The 26,467-nt window shown below is 47.2% G+C and overlaps 1 protein-coding gene and 1 non-coding gene across 3 annotated transcripts; both read right to left on the bottom strand.

The window, feature by feature from the left end:
- Positions 1-658: 658 nt before the first annotated feature.
- On the bottom strand, positions 659-3,698 carry LOC119960573 (zinc finger protein 774-like). Of its 2 annotated transcripts, none has more exons than XR_005459456.1 (2): positions 3,355-3,698; positions 659-1,564 (listed from the first exon to the last, which is right to left on the bottom strand). XR_005459456.1 is itself a non-coding variant. In XM_038788240.1 (2 exons), the coding sequence occupies exon 2, from the start codon at positions 2,705-2,707 to the stop codon at positions 1,877-1,879; it is 831 nt and encodes a 276-aa protein (XP_038644168.1). In that variant the 5' UTR covers positions 2,708-3,051; positions 3,355-3,698; the 3' UTR covers positions 1,826-1,876. The 2 variants fall into 2 exon arrangements, 1 of the variants encoding a protein (XP_038644168.1); XM_038788240.1 differs by lacking the exon at positions 659-1,564 and adding an exon at positions 1,826-3,051.
- A 1,598-nt stretch (positions 3,699-5,296) lies between these two features.
- On the bottom strand, positions 5,297-5,369 carry trnak-cuu. The gene has a single exon. It is a non-coding gene; the product is annotated as a tRNA-Lys (tRNA).
- Between the last annotated feature and the right edge of the window lie 21,098 nt (positions 5,370-26,467).

Raw genomic sequence — 26,467 nt, 5'->3', positions numbered from 1 at the left:
CAGATGTTCTCACCAGATTGTGGTCCCTGGATTTATTTTCTGCTCAGAAGTGAGATGTGCGGTTTGGAACCGGCAGCAGAGAAACAGGAAGTTGTGTTACCTGAGAATGAAACAGCAGGCGTCAGTTTCATGTTATCACCGTGAACAGTCTTCCTGCCTGTGAGGGTGAACTCACTCTGACAGCATCAAGAACACCCACACAGATTGCTGCCGGCCTCAGCATTACATTCACCTCCATTCCAATTTTAAACATCAAAATATGAGGTTATTTAGATTTTTAACACTTTCACTGAACTGGAAGATGGACTGAGGATATCACTGGGAGAAATGAGGGGACATCACAGAAACTTAAATTTTCCTCAAAGAGGGTTATTAGAAAATAGGAGATTAAAAGTGAGTCAGGGCCAATCAGGGAGAGAGAGAAAGTGAGAGAAAGGATTGAGTCTCCAGAAATGAGATGTTCACTCAGAAAGCAGAGAGGAGGGCAGCACGGTGGCTCAGTGGGTTAGCACTGCAGTCTCACGGCGCTGAGGTCCCAGGTTCGATCCCGGCTCTGGGTCACTGTTCGTGTGGAGTTTGCACATTCTCCCCGTGTTTGCATAGGTTTTGCCCCCACAACCCAAAAGATGTGCAAGGTGGGTGGCTTGAACACGCTAAATTGCCCCTTAATTGGAAAAAATTAATTGGGTACTCTAAAATTTAAAAAAGAAAAAAAAGAAAGCGCAGAGGTTCAGTGTGTTCTTCAGAGAGAGATAATGAGAGAGAGAAAAGTTTAGTGAATTTAGGCGCTCTGTGAAATAGAAAGGTTAAAGGAGAGAGTGTCAGAGAGAAAGATAGAGAGAGGTGGGAGGTATGTGGAATGAGTGAGTGTGAGAGTGGAGAGAAGTGAGAAACTGAGAGAGAAGGGAGATGCCTAGTGAATGAGAGACAGGAGAGCAGGTTCACATACCCGAGGATCACTGAGAATGATCAGAATAAGGAGATCACCCAGAAAACGGCCAATAGGAATCTTCAGCTGAGCACATCACTCATTCTTAAAGGAATAGTCGGGGCTCTGACACTGCTCAGCTCCCAGTTAAAGGGGCAGACACAGCTCCGCCCTTTTCTCTGTTATTTTTCTGATTGTTAAAGGCCCGTAGGGGTTAGGTTTATTTAAAAGGACAGAATGTGGGAAGCACACATCAATAAAACTGGGCATTCTTGGACACAGATTGCAGCTCCTTCTTTATCCAGGAATGAAACTGTTGTCTAATTGTCCCAGCAGTTAACAGCTGCTATTTTAACGCAGACTTGTTGTAAAGGAGCTTCTGTTCCGTGTCTAGGGGTTCTGAGATATGGAAGAGAGCGGCTGGACCACATTTCTTAGATGCCTCAGGATTAACCCACACGGGGACTTTGCTGTCAGTGAAGAGAGATGAGAAAGACCCAAGTGTTGTTTGTCCCTCTCAGTGTGACCCTGAAGGACTGTGTCCAGGCTGAAGTTCTGTTCCTGCCGTGTGATCCTCCCCCAGATTGTCCTTTCTGAGCTCCAGACAGGTGATGTTCAGTTCGGAAAGACAAAAATCTGCAACAACGTTTCAAACACATTTATTCAGAATAATAAACCTCATCAGCAGATTAAGACTGTCAGAGTGAACATTACTCAGTCCTGTACATGAGTAACAGCATCAATAAGGGTATAATCTAAACCTTGTGGTTTCTTGTGAACTCGCTGGTGTGTTAGCAGGTGGGATGACTGAGTAAATCCCTTCCCACAGACATTACAGTTGAATAGCCGCTCCCCAGTGTGAATGCGATGGTGTTTCAGAAGATAAGATAAATGAGAAAATTCCTTCCCACATTTGGAGCAAGTGAACGGCCTCTCCCCACTGTGAACTCACTGGTGTGTCAGCAGGTTGGATGACTGACTGAATCCCTTCCCACACACTGAGCAAGTGAACGGCCTCCCCTCATTGTGAACCTGCTGATGTGTCAGAAGATTGTATGAACGTGTGAATCCCTTCCCACATTCAGGACAGGTGAACGGTCTATCCCCTGTATGAAGTTGCTGGTGTATCAGAAGGTTGGATGAATTAATGAATCCTTTCCCACAGTCAGAGCAGCTGAATGGCCTCTCCCCAGTGTGAATTCTCTGGTGGTTCAGTAGGGCAGATGGACGGCTGAATCCTTTCCCACACACCGAGCAGGTGAATGGCCTCTCCCCAGTGTGAGCATATTGGTGTGTTAGTAAATCCTTTTTGTTTTTAAAGCTCTTCTCACAGTCAGGACAGTTAAAAAATTTGTTATCAGAATGAACAAGTTGATGTGTCTGCAGGTGGGATGACTGAATGAATCCTTTCCCACACACGAAGCAGGAGAACGGTCTCTCTCCAGTGTGAATACGTTGATGTGTCAGCAGATCCTTTTTACATTTAAAACTCTTCTCACAGTCAGGACATGTAAATGGTCTCTTATCAGTGTGAACAAGCTGATGAGTCACACTGTGGGATGACCGAGTAAATCCCTTCCCACACACAGGGCAGGTGAATGGTCTCTCCTCAGTGTGAACTCGCTGGTGTGTCAGAAGGTTGTATGAATGGGTGAATCCCTTCCCACAAATGGAGCAGATGAACTGTCTCTCACCAGTGTGACTGTGATGATGAACTTCCAGTTGTGATGGGTAACTGAATCCCTTCCCACAATCCGCACATTTCCAAGGTTTCTCCATGGTGAGCGTGTCCTTATGTCTCTCCCACTTAAAGCCTTGTCGACACACGCAGCAGGAGTATAGTTTCTCCCTGCTGTGAATGGTGTGATTTTCTTTTAGGCTGTGTAACTAGTTCAAGCTCTTTCCACAGTCAGTGCAATGAAACACTCTCATTCGAGTGTGTGTGTGTCTCGGTGCTTTTCCAGTCACACTGATCTTTGACATTTTTTTCCTTAAACGGAAGAGACAAATATTTCTCCTTCCAGTTTCAAAGACTGATGATATTCAGCTCCTGATTAATCGAGTGGCTGTCAGATATCGATGTGATATTTGGTTCTGTCGGCCAATCCTCCACTTCCAATATCCTGTAAAAGGACTTTACAAAAGTCATCACTGTCAGTCCAGGATAGAAATTCTGAACAGACAATTCTAGTTTTCTCTGGAACATCTTTTCCTCTCTTGTTCCTCCAAAGCTGTAAATCCCCGTCCCACACACTCTCCCTCCTCCCTGGGCTGAAATCCAAACCCATCTCACTATCTGCATCATTTCTTTCCTCCACTCCCAGTTTTCTCCCTCCCGCTCCTCTGCCTGGGTTCAGTTCTCCAGCTCCTGTCTGCAGACTGACAATAAAACCAATGGGTCTTATTGGGGGGGTTTGGGTTCTCACCATTGTCCCCGCTCGCGGCGGCTCTCATTCAGCTTTTGGGAGCCGCACTCACTCTCACTGCGGCTGCGCTCAGGCCGGAGCTGCACCGCGCATGCTCCGCACAGAGAGGAGACTTCCGGGGGCGGGGCAACTGGCGCCTGCGCGTTCTGACTCCTGAGATGGAGATAGGGTGTATTCGATCACGCCGGGCATTCCGGGTAGCATTATCCGCCATTATTCCATTTTGTTCCTCAGGGTGATAAATTGGTTCCAGCACTTTTGATTACGTTCGTTGTTTGTACCGCATGTGCCAGCCGCATCGGTGTTTTTCTCTCTGATCGGCCCCTGTTAACGGCTGTCATCTGTTTCGTGGGCGATATGCCGCAGGGCGCCTGCGCGGCCGCCATCTTTCTCAGCGGAAATGTGCAGCAAGGCGCATGCGCGGGCATCCATGAACCGGAAGCCGGAGGAGAGAATCTTGTTAATTTCTCTCCTGGACTGAGAGTGAAATTCCTTTAGAAACAGGAGGATTTGCCAACGGGAACTTCAAACCAAACATCACATCATCATCATCTGATTGAGTTACTCGATTCATCAAGACCTGAATATCATTTGGAGATAAAATAGTTTGTTCTGTCTGAGGACAAAGATTTCAGATATCAGAGTGACTGGAAAACTTTTAATGACCATTCCAGGTTAAATTTGAGACTAATTACACCGATCACATTGGGGAAGTTAAATAATCTGCTGTTGTACTCTTATGTGTGAAGCTACATTTTAAAATTGCCACATTAGCATACTTGGCAGCTAAACTGGGCAAACTGCTGACCTTGTTAGTAGTGAGAATTACTATCCCGGATTTTATCAAAATTTATTGTTCCTGTTGCATTTCATTCAGCTCATTGTGGCTACAAAGTAGGTATTCAGCCTAATCTCAATTTCCAGATTGTGAGGGCAGCATGATGGCACAGTGGGTTAGCCCTGCTGCCTCACGGTGCCGAAGTCGCAGGTTTGATCCTGGCTCTGGCTCACTGTTCGTATGGAGTTTGCACATTCTACCCATGTTTGCGTGGGCTTTTCCCCCACCACCCAAAGATGTGCAGGCTGGGTGGATTGGCCATACTAAATTGACACTTAATTGGAAAAAAAATTGGGTACTCTGAATGTATATTAAAAAAAATAAAATTCCAGATTATGGTCTGTAGCTTTTTAAGTTACATCAATTCAAATGTCTTACCAAATTACTTTTTAAATATTACGAGGCTTTCTGCCATAATTTCAGGCAGCATATCACAGATCCTCACCACCCTCTAAACATCCTAGTCCTTCCCTTAATCTCTGCCCCCTTTTATATGTAGCCCTCAATCAAAGAGAATAGGACCTTCCTATCCAATCTATTTCAATTCCTCAGAATTTAAAAAATATATAAATTTATGTTTTTTTCCAATCAAGGGGCAATTTAATTTGGCCAAGCCACCTAACCTGCATGTATTTGGGTGTGGGGGTGAAACCCACACAGACAATGGGAGAATGTGCAAACTCCTTGTAGACTGTGACCCGGGGCCAGGATGAAACCCGGATCCCCATCACACAGGCACACAGCCACTGTACCACCATGATCCCCCAGAATTTTATACATTTAGAATAATCTTCATTATTGTCACAAGTAGGCTTACCTTACTTTAACATTGCAATTGAGTCACTGTGAAAATCCCCTGGTAGTAACACTTATTCAGGTATGCAGAAGGAGAATTCAGAATGTCCAACTCCCCTAACAAGCACGTCTTTCGGGACTTGTGGGAGGAAACCCATACAGACACTGGGAGAACGTGAAGACTCTGCGCAGATAGTGTCCCAAGTAGGAATTGAACCCGGGACCCTGGCGCTGTGATGCAGCAGTGCTAACCACTGTGCCACCCATAAAACAGTTCAGCTCAATCTTCTCAGATTAAAGAAGCTGAAGCGCCCAACGTGGGTCTTGCACCCACGGCCCTGGGATTAAGACTCCCATGCTCTACCGACTGAGCTAGCCGGGCTGCTTTTCATAATTTCATTTTTGTCTCCCCTCAGTCTTTTCTGTTCCAAAAAAACCAGCCTCAGTTTATCCAAACTTTCCTCAGAGCAAACATTGTCAATTTCTGGCTGATGTTGTTAAATCTCCTCTGTACTCTCTTTAGTGCAGTCTTCCTGTGCAGAGGAATCTAGCTCTGGCCTAACTAGTCCTGTCCTGCCATTTATCATGTAATCCTTTGCCTTGTTTCCCCTCCAGCTTTCTTCCTCACTATCAAGTGTTTAATCATTTTTGTGTCACATGTAAACTTGTTATTCATGTTCCTACATTTACTTTCAAATCAATGATGTAACCAGGAGTGAAGGGCCCAGTACTGATTCCTTCGAAACCGGCACTGGAAACAGCCCTTTGATTTTCTCTCTTCTTTATGGGATGTGAGTGTCACTGGCAGCCCAGCTTGGTTGCCCATTCCTAATTGCCCTTAAATTGAGTGGCTTGCTAGACAATTTCAGAGTGCAATTCAGAATTAACCAGTTGAGTTGGCCAGATCAGGTAATACCGGTGCCGACTCGATGGGCTGAATGGTCCCCTTCTGCACTGCAGATTCTGTGACTAATTCCGACCTAGGGTCACTTTTGAAGTTTGTACATTCTTCCTGTCTATACATTGATTTCCTCCGGATGCACTGGTTTCCTCCTGCAGTCCACAGATGTGCCGGTTAGATGGATTGGCTGTGTTAAATTGTCACTGGAGGGGTTGTGGGGATAGGGTGGGGAATTCGCCAAGGTAGGATGCTCTTTCAGAGGGTTGTTGCAGACTCGATGGGCTAAATGGCCTCCTTCTGCATTGAGGGGATTCCATGATTCTACATTTGATCCAATGATGTGTTCACTCACACACACTGCAGCCTGACTCTTATTAAGGGAACAGACACTGTTTGTTACTCTCAAAGTGAGTGAATCCTTTGCTGTTTCCCCTCTGGGCCCCATCTCCACTATTATTGTCTGATTGTCCCACTGAGACTCTCACTTATTATTGGACAATCAGTGAGTCAGCCTGAGCCTGTGGCCGCTCTCACCATCTGGTACCGTCACAATGCCCAGGTGATTGATGGCAGCTCACGACCAATAGGAAGAGGAGGGGTGGGACTGGAAGACTGACCTGGAGCTGCTGGTCCTCCAAGCAATTGGAGTGAATGAGGGGCGGGGTCCTCGAACAGGCGCCGGAATGTGGCAACTAGGGGCTTTTCACAGTAACTTCATTAAAGCCTATTTGTGACAATAAGCGATTATTATTATTATTATTGTGCATTGCGAGCCTGGACCGGATGCCAACTCTCCCGGATTGACTGACTGGAGTAACCAGGATTTTATTTGAATAATTTGTGGGTGTCACTGGCTGGGCCAACATTTATTACCCATCCCTGTGGATCTGGAGTCACATGTAGGCCAGACCAGGTAAGGATAAAATATTTCCTTCACTGAAGGACATGAGTGAACCAGATGGGTCTTTGCAACAATCAGCAATGGTTTCATGGTCATCAGTAAACTTTCAATGAATTCAAATTTTACCTTCTGCCTTGGTGAGATTCATACCTGGGTGTCGAGAAAATCATTGGGAGAGTAAAAATTATTTGTGTGACTCTGGGACATGATTAGGACAGTAAAAATATTAATTGTAGGTCTCTGGAAAATCATTAGGACAGTAAAAAGGATGCTGTTTTGTAAGCCGTATGTTTTGAGATGACCTGAGGTTATGAGAATGTTGAAATCCTTCATTTAAAATGGGTAAAACTGGGGCTTAATATTTATCCTAAATAGCTATCTTTTACCTATTAGGTGTGTTAGGAAATAGGTGACTTCTACACCCAAGCTTTATAAAGATTCACAGGATAGAATTAGAACCATAGAATTCCTATAGTGCAGAAGGAGGCCATTCAGCCCATCGAGTCTGCACTGATTCTCTGAAAGGGCACCCTGCCTAGGCCCACACCCCTACCCTGTCCCTGTAACCCCATAGCCCCACCTAACCTACACATCCCTGGACACTAAGGGGCAATTTATCAAGGCCAATCCACCTAACTTGCCCTTCTTTGGGATGTTGGAGGAAACCTGAGCACCGGGTGGAAACCCACGCAGACACGGGAGAAAGTGCAAACTCCACACAGACAGTCACCAAGGCTGGAATTGAACCCGAGTCCCTGGCGCCGTGAGGCAGCAGTGCTAACCACCGTGCCACCAGGGGCATAGTTTCCTGTCAATATTACTCTTGATGAAGCTCAGATCGAATTTGCTTTGCGAACTACTCTCTTAATATGTCTTGTAGATATACAAAATCCCTCTTCACCTCTTTCTCTCTCCTCCCAAAGAGGTCAGTTGGGTTTTTGTGACAATCCAGCAGTTTTCTTGGTCACTTTTTCCCAGTGTCGGCCCCACAAATGACCAGATTCATTCAGCTCAATTTCACAACCTGCCTTTGTGTTTTTGTGGGTTCTCTCTCACTCTCTAATTTTTCTTTTTAATCAGTTTCACAGGGTGTTCGAAGGGGAGGCTTCAAAGTCCGAAAACTCAAATCAAGCATCACATCAGGATCTGACAGATTCCTCAATTTATCATATCCTGAATATCAGCAGATTTTGAATATGGAAGGAAAAAGCATCGTTCACAGTGGGGAGAAACCGTACACGTCATCAGGCCCCATGAGACAGAAATGCAGCCGCACTGAGGAGAAACCGTGGAAATGTGCGGACTGTGGGAAAGGATTCACTTACCCATCCAGCCTGGAAACTCATCGACGCAGTCACACTGGGGAGAGACCGTTCACCTGCTCCACGTGTGGGAAGGGATTTACTCAGTTAACGGCCCTGCGGAATCACCAGCGAGTTCACACTGGGGAGAGACCATTCACCTGCTCCGAGTGTGGGAAGGGATTTACTAAGTCATCCGGCCTGCTGAAACACCAGCGAGTTCACACTGGGGAGAGACCGTTTCAATGTCCAGACTGCGAGAAGTACTACAAAAGTTCTGGGAATCTAATGTGCCATCAACGTATTCACACTGACGTGAAACCATTTAGGTGCTCTCACTGCAGGACTGGGTTCAGACACTCATCTCACCTCACTGTACATCAGCGAATTCACACTGGGGAGAGGCCATTCACCTGCTCCAAGTGTGGAAACAGATTCACTCAGTTATCCCACCTGCTGAATCATCAGCGAGTTCACACTGATGAGAGACCGTTTCAATGTCCAGACTGTGGGAAGTGCTACAAAAGTTCTGGGAATCTAATGTACCATCAACGTGTTCACACTGATGAGAAACCGTTCAGGTGCTCTCACTGTGGGACTGGATTCAGACAATCATCACAGCTCATTGTACATCAGCGAATTCACACTGGAGAGAGGCCATTCGCCTGCTCTCAGTGTGGGAAGGGATTCACTCAGTCATCCTCCCTGCAGAGACACCAACGAAGCCACAAGTAACCATAATGATTGGGTTTTGCTGTTCCTCACATTCAGGACTGAACCATGTTCATTTAGGTCTCTTTCTGCTGATAACAATTCCAGCCCATTTACAGGGACTAATATTCTGGCTAAAAGTCAAATAAATTAGATTTGTGTTAAATACGCAGTGTGTTGAAACTTTGTTTTTGAACAAACAATTTTAATGAGGTATTTTCTGGCATTGTAAACAGTAGAATTACAGAACATGAAAACAAAAGGACTGTACAGTAACAAAGTACATAGTGCAATTGCAGTAGCCCACCCCACCCAGATCTGCCTAGATTACCCCCTATACCACATTACCCTAAACCCCCCGCCCCGCCCAGCTGACAATTAATTATCCGCAAAGAAGTCAATGAATGGTTGCCACCTCCGGGCGAACCCTAATAACGACCCTCTCAAGGCGAACTTGATTTTCTCAAAGCTCAGGAAACTCATCATGTCTGACAGCCAGGTTTCCGACTTCGGAGGCTTTGAGTCCCTCCAAGCTAGAAGTATCCGTCTCCGGGCTACCAGGGAAGCAAAGGCCAAAACGTGGGCCTCTTTCTCCCCCTGGACTTCCAGGGCCACTGAAACCCCAAAAATCGCCACCTCTGGACTCATTGCCACCCTCGTGTTCAATACTCTGGACATGACGCCCTCGAATCCCTGCCAGTATCTCCTCAGTTTTGGACATGCCCAAAACATGTGGACATGGTCTGCCGGTCCTCTCAGACACTTTATATATCTGTCCTCCACGCCGAAGAATCTGCTCATCTGGGACACTATCATGTGGGCCCGGTGGATGACCTTAAATTGAATCAGGCCAGGCCTGGTAAATGTTGCAGTCCAATTAACCCTGCTCAGCGCGTCGGCCCACAGGCCTTCCTCAATTTCCCCTCCTAACACCTCCCATTTATGCCTCAGCTCCTCGGTCTGCGTCTCCTCTGTCCCCATGAGCTTCTTGTAAATATCCGAGACACTTCCCTCCCCCAACCATCCTCTCGACACAACTCTATCTTGGATCCCCCTCAGTGGCACAAGTGGAAAAGATAGCACCTGCCTGCGCCCCCAGACTGGTACCCCTAGCCCTACATAAGGTTGCCTCCACCCGCTCCCAAGCTGACCCTCCTCCCACCACCCACTTCCTTATCATGGCTACGTGAGTCGCCCAATAATAGTTGCTGAAATTCGGCAGTGCAAGCCCCCCTTCCCTCTGGTTCCGCTCGAGCATCACCCTCTTCACTCGCAGGGACTTGCCCGCCCACACAAAGCCCAAAATGATCTTGCCTACCCTCTTAAAAAAGGAACGTGGAATGAAAATGGGGAGACACGAACACGAATAAGAACCTCGGGAGGACCATCATTTTAACTGTCTGTACTCTCCCAGCTAACGACAGCGGGAGCGCGTCCCACCTCCAGAACTCCCCTCGCATTTGATCTACCAGCCAGGACAGGTTCAGCTTGTGCAGTCGACCCCAATCCCGCGCCACTTGTATTCCCAGGTACCTGAAACTTTCCCAACTAACCGGAACAGCAGCTCCCTCAGCCGGTCCCCTTGGCCCCTCTGCTGAACTACAAATATTTCACTTTTTGTCATATTCAATTTGTACCCCGAAAACCGGCTGAATTCCCCCAGGGTCGCCTGATTCCGTCCATCCCCACCATCGGGTCCGAAACGTACAAGAGCAGGTCATCCGCGTACAATGAAACTCTGCTCCTCCTCCCCCCCCCCCCCCCCCTCGAACCAGCCCCTTCCAACCCTCTGAAGCCCTCAGAGCAATTGCCAGCGGCTCTATAGCGCAAACAGCAGTTTTAAATAGTCACAAGTCGTCCTGTTTGTCCTCACACTCGCCTCTGGGGCCTGATATAGCAGCCTGACCCAGTCGATGAAACCCACCCCAAATCCAAACCGTTCCAGCACCTCCCATAAATAGTCCCACTCTGACCGGTCAAATGCCTTCTCCGCATCCATTGCCACCACTACCTCCACCTCCTTTCCCACTGGGGACATCACGATCACATTGAGCAATCTTCTTATATTCGCCCCCAGTTGCCTACCTTTAACAAACCCGTTTGATCCTCCCTAATAACACTTGGCACACAATCCTCAATCCTGGTGGCCAAAAGCTTTGCCAGCAGTTTAGTGCCCACGTGAAGAAGGGAGATTGGCCTATAAGACCCACACGACTCTGGGTTCTTGTCCCGTTTTAAAATCAAGGAGATGGTGGCCTGCGACATTGTCTGGGGCAGCACCCCTCTGTCCCTTGCCTCATTAAAAACCTTGACCAGCAGCGGCCCCAATATCCTGGAGAACCTTTTATAAATTTCTACCGGGTACCCATCCGGCCCCGGGGCCTTACCTGACTGTATGGCCTTTAAGTCCTCAAATATCTCCTCAGCTCCGATCGGGGCGCCCAGCCCTTCTACTAGCTCCTTACCCACTTTTGGGAATGTCAGGCCATCTAAGAAGCGTCTCATCCCCTTTGGCCCTGCGGGGGGCTCCGAGCTATAGAGTTTGCTATAAAAGTCCTTGAAAGCCCTGTTCACACCCGCCGCATCCCCCACCAAGTTACCGCCTCCATCCACCACTTTACCTATTGCCCTAGCCGCTTCCCTCTTTCTGAGCATCCTGCTGGCTTTCTCTCCATGTTCATATACCGTACCCCTCACCTTTCTGAGCTGCTGGGCCAGCATCCTGCTGGCTTTCTCTCCATGTTCATATACTGCACCCCTTGCCTTTCTGAGCTGCTCCCCTGCCTTACCCGTGGACACCACCCCAAACTCCGGCTGCAGCCTCCTCTGTTCCCTCCAGAGCTCCGCACTCGGGGTCCCCGCATACCTCCCGTCAATCTGCAGGATCTCCGCTAACAGTCGGTCCGTCTCTGCCCTGTCCGTCTTGTCCCTGTGAGCCCGGATTGAAATCAGCTCCCCTCTCACCACTGCCTTGAGCACCTCTCACACCACTTTGCTGAGACTTCACCCGTATCATTGACCTGCAGGTAGTTTTGTATACACTTCCTCACCCTCTCGCACACCCCTTCGCCAGCAATCCCACATCCAGCCTCCACTGCGACGCTGGAACCTCTCTCCACTCACCTGCAGCTCGACCCAATGTGGGGCATGGTCGGAAATGGCGATTGCCGAATACTGCGCATCCACCACCCCTGTCAATAGATCCCTACTCAATATTTTAAAAAATCGATCCGAGAGAATACCCGATGGACGTGCGAGAAAAGGAGAACTCCTTCCCTGTCAGCCTTCCAAACCTCCACGGACCGAACCCCACACATCCCGCCCCCCCCCCCCCCCCCTCCACCCTCTCCCCCAATCTATTCCATGAACTCCCTCAGCTCTTTTCCCATTGCTGACACTCTGCCTGTTTTTGAGCACGACCGGCCCAGGCCTGGATCCATAACTTTATTGAAGTTCCCTCCCATAACCAGCTTGTGGGAATCCAGGTCGGGTATCTTCCCCAGCACCCTCTTTATGAAATCCACATCATCCCAGTTTGGCGCATATATGTTGACCAGGACCACCTTCCTCCCTTCCAGCTGACCGCTAACCATAATGTAGCGACCTCCCCCGTCCGAAACAATACTACCCACCTCAAACTGCACCCGCTTGTTCACCAGAATCGCGACCCCCCCCCTGGTCATAGTATCTAGCCCTGAGTGGAATACCTGACTAACCCAGCTCTTCCTCAACCTAAGCTGGTCCGCTACCTTCAGGTGCGTCTCCTGCAACATTATCACATCCGTCTTTAGAGCCCTAAGATGCGCAAACACCTTTGCCCTCTTCACCGGCTCGTTTAGCCCCCTAACGTCCCACGTGACCAGCCTATTTGGGGGGCACCCCCCCCCCCCCCCCTTGCCGGTCAGCCATCCCCTTTCCTGGGCCTGCCCCCAGCCCCTGTCCCGTGCCTCTGTAGCCCCGCCGCCTGGCAGCGCCCATCCCTGACCTCTTCTCCGCTTCTAAAATCAAGTCCCTCCCTTGTCAGCCGAACAACCCCCACCCCCCTCCCAGCAACAACACTCTGTAACCTAACCCCATCCCTAATCTGATTATAATGATGTTGGTCCTCATGCGTAACCAGCCATCTTGTCCGCTGCTGCAGCCAACACCCAGCTCGAGCCTGTCTTTTTGTTTGTTCCTTTTCAATCCCTTCGGGCTCTCTGTTCCAGAAACCAATATATACAACAGACCCTTGTTCGCTGTTTCTTCAAGTCCAGCACTGAAAAATGCAAAAAACGTTGGGGGGGGGGGGGGGGGGGGAAGGTCCGAATGTCTAGCCAGAGCGAGAGCCACCAAATGTGGGACCTACTCCCACATAGCCGCCACCGGAAGTTTTCGAAAAGGTTTTTTTTTCAGAAACATCAAATTAATCACCCAACACGCAACTCAAAATGATGATCCTGAGATTAATGCCTCATTATCTACCCGTTCAACTCCATGGACTGTGACAAATCTCCCTCCACAAACGCTTACCTCACTATATCCAGCCTAAGGAGCTGGACACAAATAAAGTCTCATTGAGATTTCAGCCCTATCACAGTTGGGATTTGGGAAAATTGTTGTCATAGAATCATAGAATCAGAATTTACAGTGCAGAAGGAGGTCATTTGGCCCATCAAGTCTTCACTGGCCCTTGGAAAGAGCACCCCACTTAAACCCACGCTGTCGATGAATTATGTTTATTTCTGTATGTTACAGTGCCACACTGAAATGCTTCGGAGAAATTTCGATCACATTACCACTTGCTGTGTTCCAGGCAACATTCAGACATGTTAAATGTTGCATTTTAGCATTGGAACGCCCAAGGGAAATGCACGTTCCAATGCAGTATGTGAGACCACAGAGCTTTTGTTAGATTTAAACTCCCTGACCACAAAATCTTGAAGAATAGTTGTACATATGTGGGTTAAGTACATATGCACAATTGCTTTCCAATTGGTTGTCGGGGTTCCAATGGGCAAATATTAACTGATTGCACATATCCATGGTGGGTCATTTACCCAGCATTCCTGGCAGTGGAGAAAGCCCCCTATCTACAATACAGGGGACAGGGATGCGTGCGCAGTCTCACACAGTTTGGAGCATGCACAGAGTGAGGGATGACGCTGAACAGAGGTTGGTTTGTTGCTCGGCCGCCGGTGAGAGGCGGCGGAGGGGAAGCGGCGGGTGGGTGGAGAGGGTTCATTAACACTCAGTGTGGGCCACAAACCCCGAATAACAACCTGCAGGTCCCGCGGTTCCAGCTCCCAGACTTTCCCCCGGAAATAGGCCCAGGTTAAAGGCCACCATCTTCATTCCGTGGCGAACACGGTGTCTGAGGGGCCATCATGGTGACGCAGAGAGTGGGCGGGGCTTCTGGGTCCTAGTGACCAGGAGAGAAAATGATTGTATCGCTGATTTTGTTCTCGCTCTGCCCAGAACTGCACCCAGGCAGAGGCGAGGAAGTGGGGGGTAGGGTGGGGGATCTTGGAGTTGATGAAATAAAGGGTGAGATGGGTTTGAATTCAGCCCAGGGAGGAGAGAATGTGTGCGGGCAGGGATTTACAGCTTTTGGGGAAAAAAGACAGGAAAAATATTCCATAGAAACTAGACTTGGCTTTTCTGTGTTTCTGTGCTCCACACTTGTGGAAAATTTTGTAATCTGCATTTCCAGGCTATTGGAAGGGGAGGATGACTGGAAGGAACATCATTGCAAGATCTGACAAGATTTATCCAGATCTGAATATTTTTTTAAGAAAGAAGGATCTGAATATCATTGGCCTTTGAATGTGGAAGGAGAAACGTTTGGTTGTTCTGTCCGTGGGAGAAGATTTCAAACACCAGTGTGTTTGGAAAAGAACCGACACACGTACACCTGAGAGACAGTGTTCCAGTGAACTGACTGTGGAAAGAGCTTTAACCAGTTCACAGTCTCTAAAAAATCACACCATTCACAGTGAGGAGAAACTGTACATGTGTTCTCTGTTGATAAGATTTCAATCGATCATCTAACCTGCAAAGACAGGAAGATACAGGCACCATGGAGAAACTGTGGAAATGTGATGACTATGGGAAGGGATACAATTATCCATCCCGGCTGGAATACCATCGACGCTCTCACACTGGGGAGAAGCCGTGGAACTGTGGGGATTGTGGTAAACTATTCAATTCTCAATACCAGCTGGCAAACCATCAACGCAGTCATACTGGGGAGAGGCCATTCACCTGTTCTCTGTGTGGGAAGGGATTTACCCAGTCAGCCTGTCTCATGTCACACCAGCGATTTCACACGGAGGAGAGGCCCTTCAGCTGCACCGACTGTGGAAAGAGGTTCAGGCATTCATCCCATTCAGTAAACACCAACGTGTTCACACAGGGGAGAGACTGTTCACCTGTTCAGATTGTGGGAAGGTATTCACTCAGTCAGCCAACCTGGTGGTACACAAGCAAATTCATACTGGGGAGAGGCCATTTAGCTGCACTTCCTGTGGAAAGAGGTTAAGGTCGTCATCTGAACTCACTGAACATCAGCGAGTTCACACAGGGGAGAAACCATTCACTTGCTCTGTGTGCGGGAAGAGATTCGCTCAGTCATCCCACTGCCTGACACACCAGCGAGTTCACACTGAGGAGAGGCCGTTCACCTGGTCTTCCTGTGGAAAGAGGTTCAGGCATTCGGGCAACTTCAAAGCGCACCAGCGGGTTCACACTCTCCATAGAGAGAGACCATTCACCTGCTCTGTGTGTGGCAAAGGGTTCCATTGGCTATCCAGCCTGTTGACACATCAGCGAGTTCATAAACAACTGCAGGGGTTGGGTTCTTCTGTTATTACTGCTGTCAATCACATCCAGGATTGATAGTCTGACAATACTGTGTTTGTTTTTGCTGATGTTAACAACCCTAAAACAAGCTGGAGTTTCATATACTGGAGATGTTGTCACTGGTTTTCGAGCCTTGCAGTGTCTCTTTTTAAAAACACCATCAGCGATCAGAACTCTCAACAGGATCCTGTTTATAATAAAATTCTAAACTTTTACTTCAACCTTAATTGACCTCCAGGAATAGCAGATTACAAAATGTTTGTAAAATCTACAAATCAACATCTGAAAGGCTCCACTGACCAACATCTCCAATTATAAAGTGCTGATTAATTCATGCCGCCAGTTCTCACTGACTTACACATTGCACACATTTCTGTCATCAAATTAAATGATCAAGATATGGGAAACAAACCAGTAACGTTTTTCACACACATCAATAAAAGCTTCAACTATCAACATTGATATTGATGAAGTTTGGAAGGTGCTGAGTTGAATAATTTCTGACACAGCAGCAGCAACATTTGGTAAAGGTGGAACCCACACACAGACTGGTTTGAGACCCACTCAGTACAGATGTCATCTATCATTGGAGCATCCGGCAAAGATAGAATTCCAGCTGAACTGGTCAAACACGGAAAGTCCATTGACCTCCTCCTCCTCCTCTGTTAGACAGTAGAATCTGTTTCCCAGGACGTGTGATGCTATAATCATCACAATGTACGCATACTGTACTCCCTGTGCACACATGACTGTGTGGCAAAATTTGGCTCCAACTCTAACTCCACTTTGCTGATGACACGAACATCGTGGGTCGGATTTCGAACAACAATGAGTCAAAGTACATAATGGGGGTAGAGAACGTAGTGCAGTGATGTAACGACAATAATCTCTCACTCAATGTCAGCAAAACGAAAGAGCTGGTCATTGGCTTCAGGAAGCGAAGTATCGTACACACCCAGTCTGCATCAATGGGGCTGAGGTGGAGATGGTTAACAGCTTCAAATTCCTAGGTGCACACATCACCAAAAATCCGTCCTGGTTCACCGACGTCAATGCTCTGAACAACAAAAGTACAACAGTGCCTATATTTTCTCAGGAAACTAAGGAACTTCGGCATGTTCACATTGAACAATTTTTTACAGATGCACCTTTAAAAGCATCCTATCTGGTTGCATCACAGCCTGGTATGGCAACTGCTCGGCCCAAGACCGTAAGAAACTTCAGAGAGTTCGTCACACAGGCCTCTCTCCCATCTATTGACTCTGTCTGCACCTCCCGCTGCTTTGGGAAAGCGGGCAGCACAATCAAAATCCCCTCCCACCCGGGTTATTCTCTCTTCCAATCTCTTGTATCGGGCAGAAGATACAAAAGTCTGAGAACACAAGAACACGAACCAACAGATTCAAAAACAGCTTTTTACCCACTGTTACCAGACTCCTGAATGACTCTTATGGACTGAACTGATCTCTTCATGCATCTTATGTACTGAGTAGTACTGCACTCTGTATGCTTCACCCGATGTCTATGTCTGTGTATTTACTTTGTGTATTTATCGTTTCTGCTACATTTTTCATGTATAGAATGATCTGTCTGGACTGTACGGTGAACAATACTTTTCATTCTACCTCGGTACACGTGACACTAAACCAAATCCAACAATATACAAAGGCACTCACAGCGCTGAGGACCTGGGTTCGATCCCAGCCCCGGGTCATTGTCTGTGCGGAGTTTCCACATTCTCCCCGTGTCAACATAGAACATACAGTGCAGAAGTAGACCATTTGGCCCATTGAGTCTGCACGGACCCACTGAAGCCCTCACTTCCACCCTATCCCACTAATCCAATAACCCCTCCGAACCTTTTTGTACTAAGAGCAATGTAGCATGGCCAATCCATCGAACCTGCATGTCTTTGGACTGTGGGAGGAAACCGGAGCACCTGGAGGAAACCCACGCAGACATGGGCAGAACGTGCAGATTCTGCACTGTCAATGATCTAGCAGCGAATCGAACTTGGGTCCCTAGCACTGTGAAGCCACAGTGCTAACCACTATGCTACTGTGCTGCCCACAAAGCACGGCAAATTTTAAATTAATTTACAGGATGTCTGCGTGGATTTCACTCCCACAACCTAAAGATGCGCAGGATCGGTGGATTGGCCACGCTAAATTAATTGGGTACTCTAAATTTAAAAAAAAAATATATATATAATATATATATATATATAAAGGCAATAGAGAAGACCGTAAAAATTACAGGAGCATCACATTCCATCGTGTCACAAGGCTCCACCTGTTTGCAGACTGTGTATCCAGAAGCACAGTGCGGTTTCTGTGCTGACGGATCTACAGGGAACTTACATGGAAACAAACATAGAAAATAGAAGCAGGTGGAGGCCATTCGGCCCTTCGAGTCATTCACTATGACCATGGCTGATCAATATCCTGATCCCGCTTTCCCCTGATTCCGTTGGCTCCAAGAGCTGTATCTAATTCCTTCCTGAAATTACACAATGTTTTGGCCTCAACTTTCTGTTGTAGTGAATTCCACAGAATCACCATTCTCTGGGTTAAGAAATTTCTCCTCACCTCAGTCCTGAAAGGTTTACCCTTATCATCAAACTACAATCCTGCATTCTGGACTCCCCAGCCATGGTTGATTATTTATACAATAAGATCCTGATTGTTGATGCAATAGGCTTCAGACTGTTAATGTAATGGTATCTTGATTGTTAATGTGTAGGTGCCCTGAATCTTAAAGAGATTGGAGTCTGATTATTAATGTAGCAGGATCCTCATTGTTGATGAAATAAGATTCTGATTATTAATGTGATAGTATCCTAATTATTTGTACATTATGATCCTGATTATTAATACTTTATCATTCTTATCATAAATGCATTGTGCTCCAGATTATGAATACAGGAAGATCCTGATTATTGAAATCGACTTTCCAGATAAAGATGAACACTGACCTTTTCATGACCTTTTGCAGCAATTGGTCCCCAGAGAGACCTCCAATTGGCCACACCCACCAACAACAAAAAACTGAGAGGCTTTAAAGGAACCTCACAGCAGCCATTGCTGTTTCAGAGCTCCCAAAGCCAATATCCCATCTTGCCAACCCCATTGGGGGTCATGACCCTCAGTTTGGGAAGCTCTGACTTGCACTGAGATTCTAAAATGGGAACAGGCTTTTAAAGGTTTTTAAAATTCATTTACAGGATGCGGGTGTCACTGGTTGGACCAGCATTTATTACCAATCCCTGGTTGCCCTTCAAAAGGTGGTGGTAAGTGGTTTTCTTAAACTGCTGAAGTCCTTGCGGTGTAGGTATACCCACTGTGCTGTTAGGGAGGGAGTTCAAGGATATTGCCCCAGCGTCAGTGAAGGACCAGCCGATATATTTCCAAGTCAGGGTGGTGAGTGACTTGGAGGGGAACCTCCAGGTGATGGCGTTCTGCTATCTGCTGCTCTTGTCCTTCTAGATGGTAGTGGTCGAGGGTTTGGAAGGTGCTGCCTATGGCACCTTGGTGAGTTACTGCAGTGCATCTTGCAGATGGTACACACGGCTGCCACTGTTCATTGGTGGTGGAGGGAGTGAATGTTTGTGGAAGGGGGAGCAATCAAGCGGGCTGCTTTGTCCTGGATGCTGTTGAGTTTCTTGAGTGTTGTTGGAGCTGCACTCATCCAGGCAACTGGAGAGTATTCCATTACATTCCTGACTTGTGCGTTGCAGATGGTGGACAGGCTTTGGGGGTAAGGAAGTGAGTTATTCACCATGGGATTCCTAGCCTTTGACTTGCCTGGTAGCCACAGTATTAATGTGGCTCGTACAGTTCAGTTTCTCATTAATTGCACCCACAGGATGTTGACCGTGGGGGATTCAGCAATTGTAATGCCATTGAGTGTCAAGGGGCGATGGTTTGATCCTCTCTTGTAGGAGATGGTCATTGCCTGACACTTGTGTGGCACGAATGTAACTTGCCACTTATCAGCCCAAGCCTGGATATTGTCCAGGTCTTGCTGCATTTGGACAAGGGCTGCTTTATTATCTAAGGAGTCGCAAATGGTGCTGAACATTGTGCAGTCATCCGCAAACATACGCAGTTCTGACCTTATGATGAAGGCAGATCATTGATGAAGCAGCTGAAGATGGTTGGGCTTGGGACACTACCCTGAGGAACTCCTGCAGTGATGTCCTGGAGCTGAAATGGTTGGCCTCCAACCACCACAACCATCGTCCTTTGTGGCAGGTACGACTCCAACCAGCAGAGAGTTTTCACCCTGATTCCCATTAACTCCAGATTAGCTGGGGCTCCTTGATGCCATACTCGGTCAAATGCTGCCTTGATGTCCAGGGCAGATACTCTCACCTCACCTCTGGCATTCAGCACTTTTGTCGATGTTTGAACCAAGGCTGTAATGACTGCAGAAAGACACCAATAGACTGATCAGCGGGCCAGAAAAGTAGCAAACTGAGGTCAATCCAGAGAAGCGAGGGGTAGCAAATACATTTTGGGGAGTCAAACACGGCAAAGGGAAAGAATATGAATGGTTTGATAGTGAGGTGAAGAGGGACAGAGGGGTGTTAGAGTGCATGTTCACAGATCCCTGAAGGTGACAGGAGAGGTAGATACGGTGATTGGAAAGGCAGAGAGGATTCTTTGTTATTCACGGGGACAGAGAGTACTAGAGCAGGGAATATTCCCGGCAATTTTTATTGGAGGAAAGACCTGAAACCCCTCTCGCCACAGATGCTGCCAGAGCTGCTGAGTATTTCCAGCATTTTCTGTGTTTATTAGAAGATCAGGGAGGTTATACTGGAGCTGTCCAAAACACTAGTTAAACCACAGCTGCATTACTGAGTACAGTTCTGGTCACCACATTACAGGAAGGATGTGTTCATCCCAGAGAGGATACAGAGGAGATTGACACAAATGGAGAATTTTAACAATGAGGAAAGATTGAAGAGGCCGAGGTGGTTTTCTGTGGAACAGAGAACGCTGAGGAGAGATTAACCGAGGTGTTGAACATTATGAGGGGCCCGGGTAGAATGGATAAGAAGGATCTATTTCATTAACAGATCAATAACCAAGGGTTTGAGATTTAAAGTAATTAGCAGAGGATTGGGAGTGGAAGGGGGATAATGGATCTCTGTATCTATTCGGAACCCTGGATATGCGTTATCCCTTCTCAGCTCCCAAATAACAGAGATCAAGTCTGTGCTTTTTGGCAAAGTCCAGTTGAACTTTATTTGTCAGCTGTGCCACTGGGAAACTTGTTTTTATTACAAAATTTAGAAAGGACTAGCCCTGCAGCAAGCTAGTCAGATTCTTTCGCGAATACAGAAGTTGAGTTTTCATTCAAATCATAATACACCAGATAAAATAATGGGGTAATTGTGATTAGCAAAGCGAGCAGCAAAGGTTACAGAAATATAGATGGAGTGAGCAAGAAGAGAAACAGAACACAGCAACAGAAGCAATTTTCCATTCCAGTAAGTGATTCTTAAGAGAATTATTAGCTCAAAGCCTGGCCTTCTTTTTAGGGCTGATTGACTTTAACTAATTTATAATTTACTCAATTCGACCAAAGTGTCTGTCCATCAATTTAAGAGATGTAGGTATTTGAATATGTTGGTGGAATTTTCCCATTCCATCGCTTGCCAATTTTCCAAATTATCGACACCTGCATCTCAACATTAATGAGAAAATACACAGCCTTAAGGGCATTATGACCTCACACTGTCTATTACAGGGGTGGGCAAACTACGGCCCGCGGGCCGCATGCGGCCCGCCAAAGGTCTTTATGTGGCCCACCAAGTCATTAAAAAAAAAAAATTTTTTTTTTTTAAGGTTAATGGGGGGGGGAGGGGGGGGGGGCTGTTGGGTTACTTACTGTTATAGGGTGGATACGTTGACTTGAGTAGGGTGATCATTGCTCGGCACAACGTCGAGGGCCAAAGGGCCTGTTCTGTGCTGTACTGTTCTATGTTCTATATGAGGCGCCCAGAATCATAACCGGGTGAAGTAATTATTTTACTTAATATACTATGCGGCCCTTTAAAATTGTGAATTTCTGAATGTGGCCCTTGCACGGAAATGTTTGCCCACCCCTGGTCTATTACCATGGAAACGGGACTGCCCATGCTGGAAAAGCAGCAGCAGCAGACAATGGGGTCTTTTAGCTAGTTGGCGTCACTGACCTTGCTTTCCTCAAACAATTTGCAAATGTTAAAATCTAAGTTTAATGAACGAAAACTAAAGTGTATGATCTGGATTAACCCTTAATGGGTTTCCAGCTATTGTTGCACTCAAATACTGCTTAATATGCTTAATGAGTACTCATTTAACCCTTTTACGTTTATCATCTATAGCTAACTAGAAAAGCCAATTTCTATCAGGGAAATCATTTCAGTGGCGGGAGTCTAGAACTCTCGGTCTGATAGGGTCAGAGGCAGAAATCCTATTCACTTTAAAATAAACGTCTTGGAGATCTAATTGAAGGACTGGGACATACAGGGCAATCGACTGAGATCTGCAAAATGAGATTAAGCCTCTTCTGTACCGAAACTTTGAGGTTTTTACTCTGATAGTTGGAGTTTGTTTCTGATGATAATAACCTCTAAGGGACTGGAGTTTAACATTCTCGATATTGGTGAAATAAATCAGCTGTTTTAAACACGTTGTAGATTTTTGTCTTTCCCGCCTGAGTGTTTAACATCACCTGGCTGGAGCTCAGAAAGGACAATCTCACCTCATTGAATCAGAGAATTTACAGTGCAGAAGGAGGCCATTCGGCGCATCGAGTCTGTACCAGTCCTTGGAAAGAGCAGTCTACTTAAGCCCACGCCTCCACCCTATCCCCGCAACCCAGTAACCCCACCTAATCTTTTTGGACACGAAGGGCAATTTAGCATAGTCAATCCACCTAACCTGCACATCTTTGGACTGTGGGAGGAAAGCGGAGCACCCGGAAGAAACCCACGCAGACACGGGGAGAACTTGCAGACACCGCACAGACAGTGACCAAGACGGGAATCAAACCCGGGTCCCAGGTGCTGTGAAGCAACTGTGCTACCCACTGTGCTACCGTGCTGCCATTGCATCCAAGCTCCCGGATTGTCTGTCTTCTCTCCGGGTAAGATTCTGATTGTATTTCATTCTTGTATTTCATGACTGAAACACGGCAGAGACCTGATTGAAGGATTCAAACATGGGAGTTCTGGGAAAGATGGGCAAGGATTTGGGAGGTAGCAACATGTTCAAAGAGTTTGGACAAGAGAGGGAGGTTGAAGATGGGGCAGTAATTTGTAAGGATGGCAGGGTCAAGGGTTTGTTTTATTGAGGAGGGGGTGATGATGGCAGATTTGAAGGACAGAGGGACAGTACCTGAAGAGAGAGAAATGTTGACAATATCCATAGACACAGGGTAGTTGGCTGATCAGTAGCTCAGTAGGAATAGGGTCGATGGAGCAGGAGCGGGGTCTCATGGACAAGATGAGCTCTGAGAGGGCATGAGGGGAGATGGGAGAGAAACTAGAGAAAGATGTGGGTTCAGGGCTTGGGAAAGGATGAAATTTAGAGACAGTTTGGTCCGGTGGGCTCGTGGAAGGGAGGGAAGCAGCAGAGGCGGCTGATCGGATTGACTCAATCTCAGTCACAAAGAAGCTTCACAAGCTCCTCCCACTTCTTGTTGGAGGTGAGGATGGAAGAGACAGGGGAGAGCGAGAGTATTTCAACAGGAACTAACTTGTGTCAGAGATATTAAAAAGTTTCAACACACTGCGCATTTCACACAACTCTAATTTATTTGACTTTTAGCCAGAATATTAGCCCCTGTAAATGGGCTGGAGTTTGTTATCAGCAGAAAGAGACCCAAATGAACATGGTTCAGTCCTGAATATGAGTAACAGCAAAACCCAATCATTATGGTTACTTGTGGCCTTGCTGGTGTCTCAGCAGGTGGACTGACTGAGTGAATCCCTTCCCACATTTGGAGCAGGTGAACGGTCTCTCCCCAGTGTGAACTCGCTGGTGTCTCAGCAGGGCCGATGACCGAATGAATCCCTTCCCACACTGAGAGCAGGCGAATGGCCTCTCCCCAGTGTGAATTCGCTGATGTTCAGCGAGATCAGCTGATCGTCTGAACCCGGTCCCGCAGTCAGAGCACCTAAACGGTTTCTCGTCAGTGTGAACACGTTGATGGCTCATCAGTTCCCCAGAACGTTTATAGCACTTCCCACAGTCTGGACATTGAAACGGTCTCTCATCAGTGTGGACGTGCTGGTGACTCCGTAGGTCGGATAACTGAGTGAATCCCTTCCCACACTTGGAGCAGGTGAATGGTCTCTCCCCAGTGTGACTGCGTCGATGAGTTTCCAGCTTGGATGGGAAAGTGAATCCTTTGCCACAGTCCCCACATTTCCACGGTTTCTCCCCAGTGTGACTGAGTCGATGAGTTTCCAGCTTGGATGGGTAAGTGAATCCTTTGCCACAGTCCCCACATTTCCACGGTTTCTCCTCAGTGTGACTGCATTTGTGGCTTGTGAGGCCTGATGATTGACTGAATCCTCGTCCACTAACACAGCACGTGTACGGTTTCTCCCCACTGTGAACGATGCTTTTTCCTTCCATGTTCAAAATCCGATGATATTCAGGATGATAAATTGAGGGCTCTGTCAGATCCTGATGTGATGTTTGGTTTGATTTTCCAGACTTTGAAGCCTCCCCTTCGAACACTTGGTGAAACTGATTGAAAACAGAAAATAGGGAGTGAGAGAGAACCTAGAAAAACACAAAGGTGGGCAGCACGGTGGCACAGTGTGTTAGTCCTGCTGCCTCACGGCTCCGAGGTCCCAGGTTCGATCCTGGCTATGGGTCACTGTCCTTGTGGAGTTTGCACATTCTCCCCGTGTTTGCGTGGGTTTCCCCCCACAACCCAAAGATGTGCAAGCTAGGTGGACTGGCCACGCTAAACTGCCCCTTAATTGGAAAAAATTAATTAGGTAATCTAAATTTATTTTTTAAAAAACACAAAGGCAGGTTGTGAAATTGAACTGAATGAATCTGGTCATTTGTGGGCCGGTTCTGGGAAAAAGTGACCATGAAAACTGCTGGATTGTCACAAAAACGCAACTGGCTTCTTTGGGAGGAGAGAGAAAGGGGCGAAGAGAGATTTTGTATATCTACAAGACATATTAAGAGAGTAGTTGGCAAAGCAAATTCGATCTTGAGCTTCATAAACACTGCTGCCCACCAGAACTATGCTCTGGTGGGACGGTGATTAGCACTGCTGCCTCACAGCGCCAGGGACCCGGGTTCAATTCCGACCTTGGTGACTGTGTGGAGTTTGAACTTTGTGGAGTTTACACTTTCTCCCCGTGTCTGCGTGGGTTTCCACCCGGTGCTCAGGTTTCCTCCAACAGTCCAAAGAAGGGCAAGTTAGGTGGATTGGCCAGGATAAATTGCCCCTTAGTGTCCGGGGATGTGCAGATTCGGTGGGACTATGAGGTTACGGGGACAGGGTAGGGGTGTGGACCTAGGCAGGGTGCCCTTTCAGAGAATCAGTGCAGACTTGATGGGCCGAATGGCCACCTGCTGCACTGTAGGAATTCTATGGTTCTAATTCTATTTTATGAATCTTTATAAAGCTCTGGTCACCACTCTTCAGGAAGAATGTGAAGGTTCTTGGAGAAGGTGCAGAGGAGATTTACCAGAATGGTTCCAGCAAAGGAGGTTGAGGGGAGATTTGATTCAGGGACACAAGATTATGCCAGATTTCCATTGGGTGGACAAAGAAACTCTGTTTCCATTCACTGATCGTACAAGCAGTCAGGAAACAGATTTAAAGTTTTTGGGTAAAACCTGGATTGAACGATATGAGATCCTGAGGGGTCTTGACAGGGTGGATGTGGAGAGGATGTTTCTCTTGTGGGAGAATCTGGAACAAGGGGGTCACTGTTGCAAAGTGAGGGGTCACCCATTTCAGATGGGGGATAAGGATTTTTTTTTTCTCTTGAGGGTTGCAAGACAGGGGGTGGCATAGTGCTTAGCACTGCTACCTCACAGCATCAAGGACCCGGGTTCAATTCCCACCCTGACTGTGTGGAGTTTGCACTTTCTCCCCGTGTCTGTGTGGGTTTCCTCCGGGTGCTCTGATTTCCTTGCACAGTTCAAAGATGCGCAGATTAGGTTGAATTGGTTAGGACTGTATTCGCTGGAGTTCAGAAGAATGAGGGGGGATCTCATAGAAACCTATAAAAAGTGGGTGGCACGGTGGTTAGCACTGCTGCCTCATGTCGCCGAGGACCCAGGTTCCATCCCGGCCCCGGGTCACTATCTGTGTGGAGTTTGCACATTCTCCCTGTGTTTGCGTGGGTCTCACCCCCACAAATCCAAAGATGTGCAGGGTAGGTAGATTGGCCATGCTAAAATTGCCCCTTAATTGCATAAAAAATAATTGGTCACTCTAAATTTATGTTAAAAAAAACAGGGCGAGACAGAGTAGATTCAGGAAGGATGTTCCCGATAGTGGGTGTGTCCAGAAATAGGGGTCACAGTCTGAGGATACGGGGTAGACCATTTAGGACAGAGATGAGGAGACATTTCTTCACCCAGAGAGTGGTGAGCCTTTGGAATTTGTTGCCACAGGAACTAATTAAGGCCAAAACATTGCATGTTTACAGGAAGTAGTTAGATACAGCACTTAGGGTGAAGGGGATCAAAGGATATGGGGGGAAAGTGGGATTAGGGTATTGAGCCGAATCAGCTCTGATCGTAATGAATGGTGGAGCAGGATTTCCGATGTGCACCATGGAGTGAGTG

This window comes from Scyliorhinus canicula, unplaced genomic scaffold, assembly GCF_902713615.1.
Source record: "Scyliorhinus canicula unplaced genomic scaffold, sScyCan1.1, whole genome shotgun sequence".
Lineage (NCBI taxonomy): Eukaryota > Metazoa > Chordata > Chondrichthyes > Carcharhiniformes > Scyliorhinidae > Scyliorhinus > Scyliorhinus canicula.
Note: the sequence above shows the minus strand (reverse complement) of the source record. Positions and strands in the feature narration are given on the sequence as shown.

Coding starts and splice junctions, on each gene's coding strand:
- LOC119960573 (XM_038788240.1), bottom strand. CDS start 2,707: ATGGAGAAACCTTGGAAATGTGCGGATTGTGGGAAGGGATTCAGTTAC.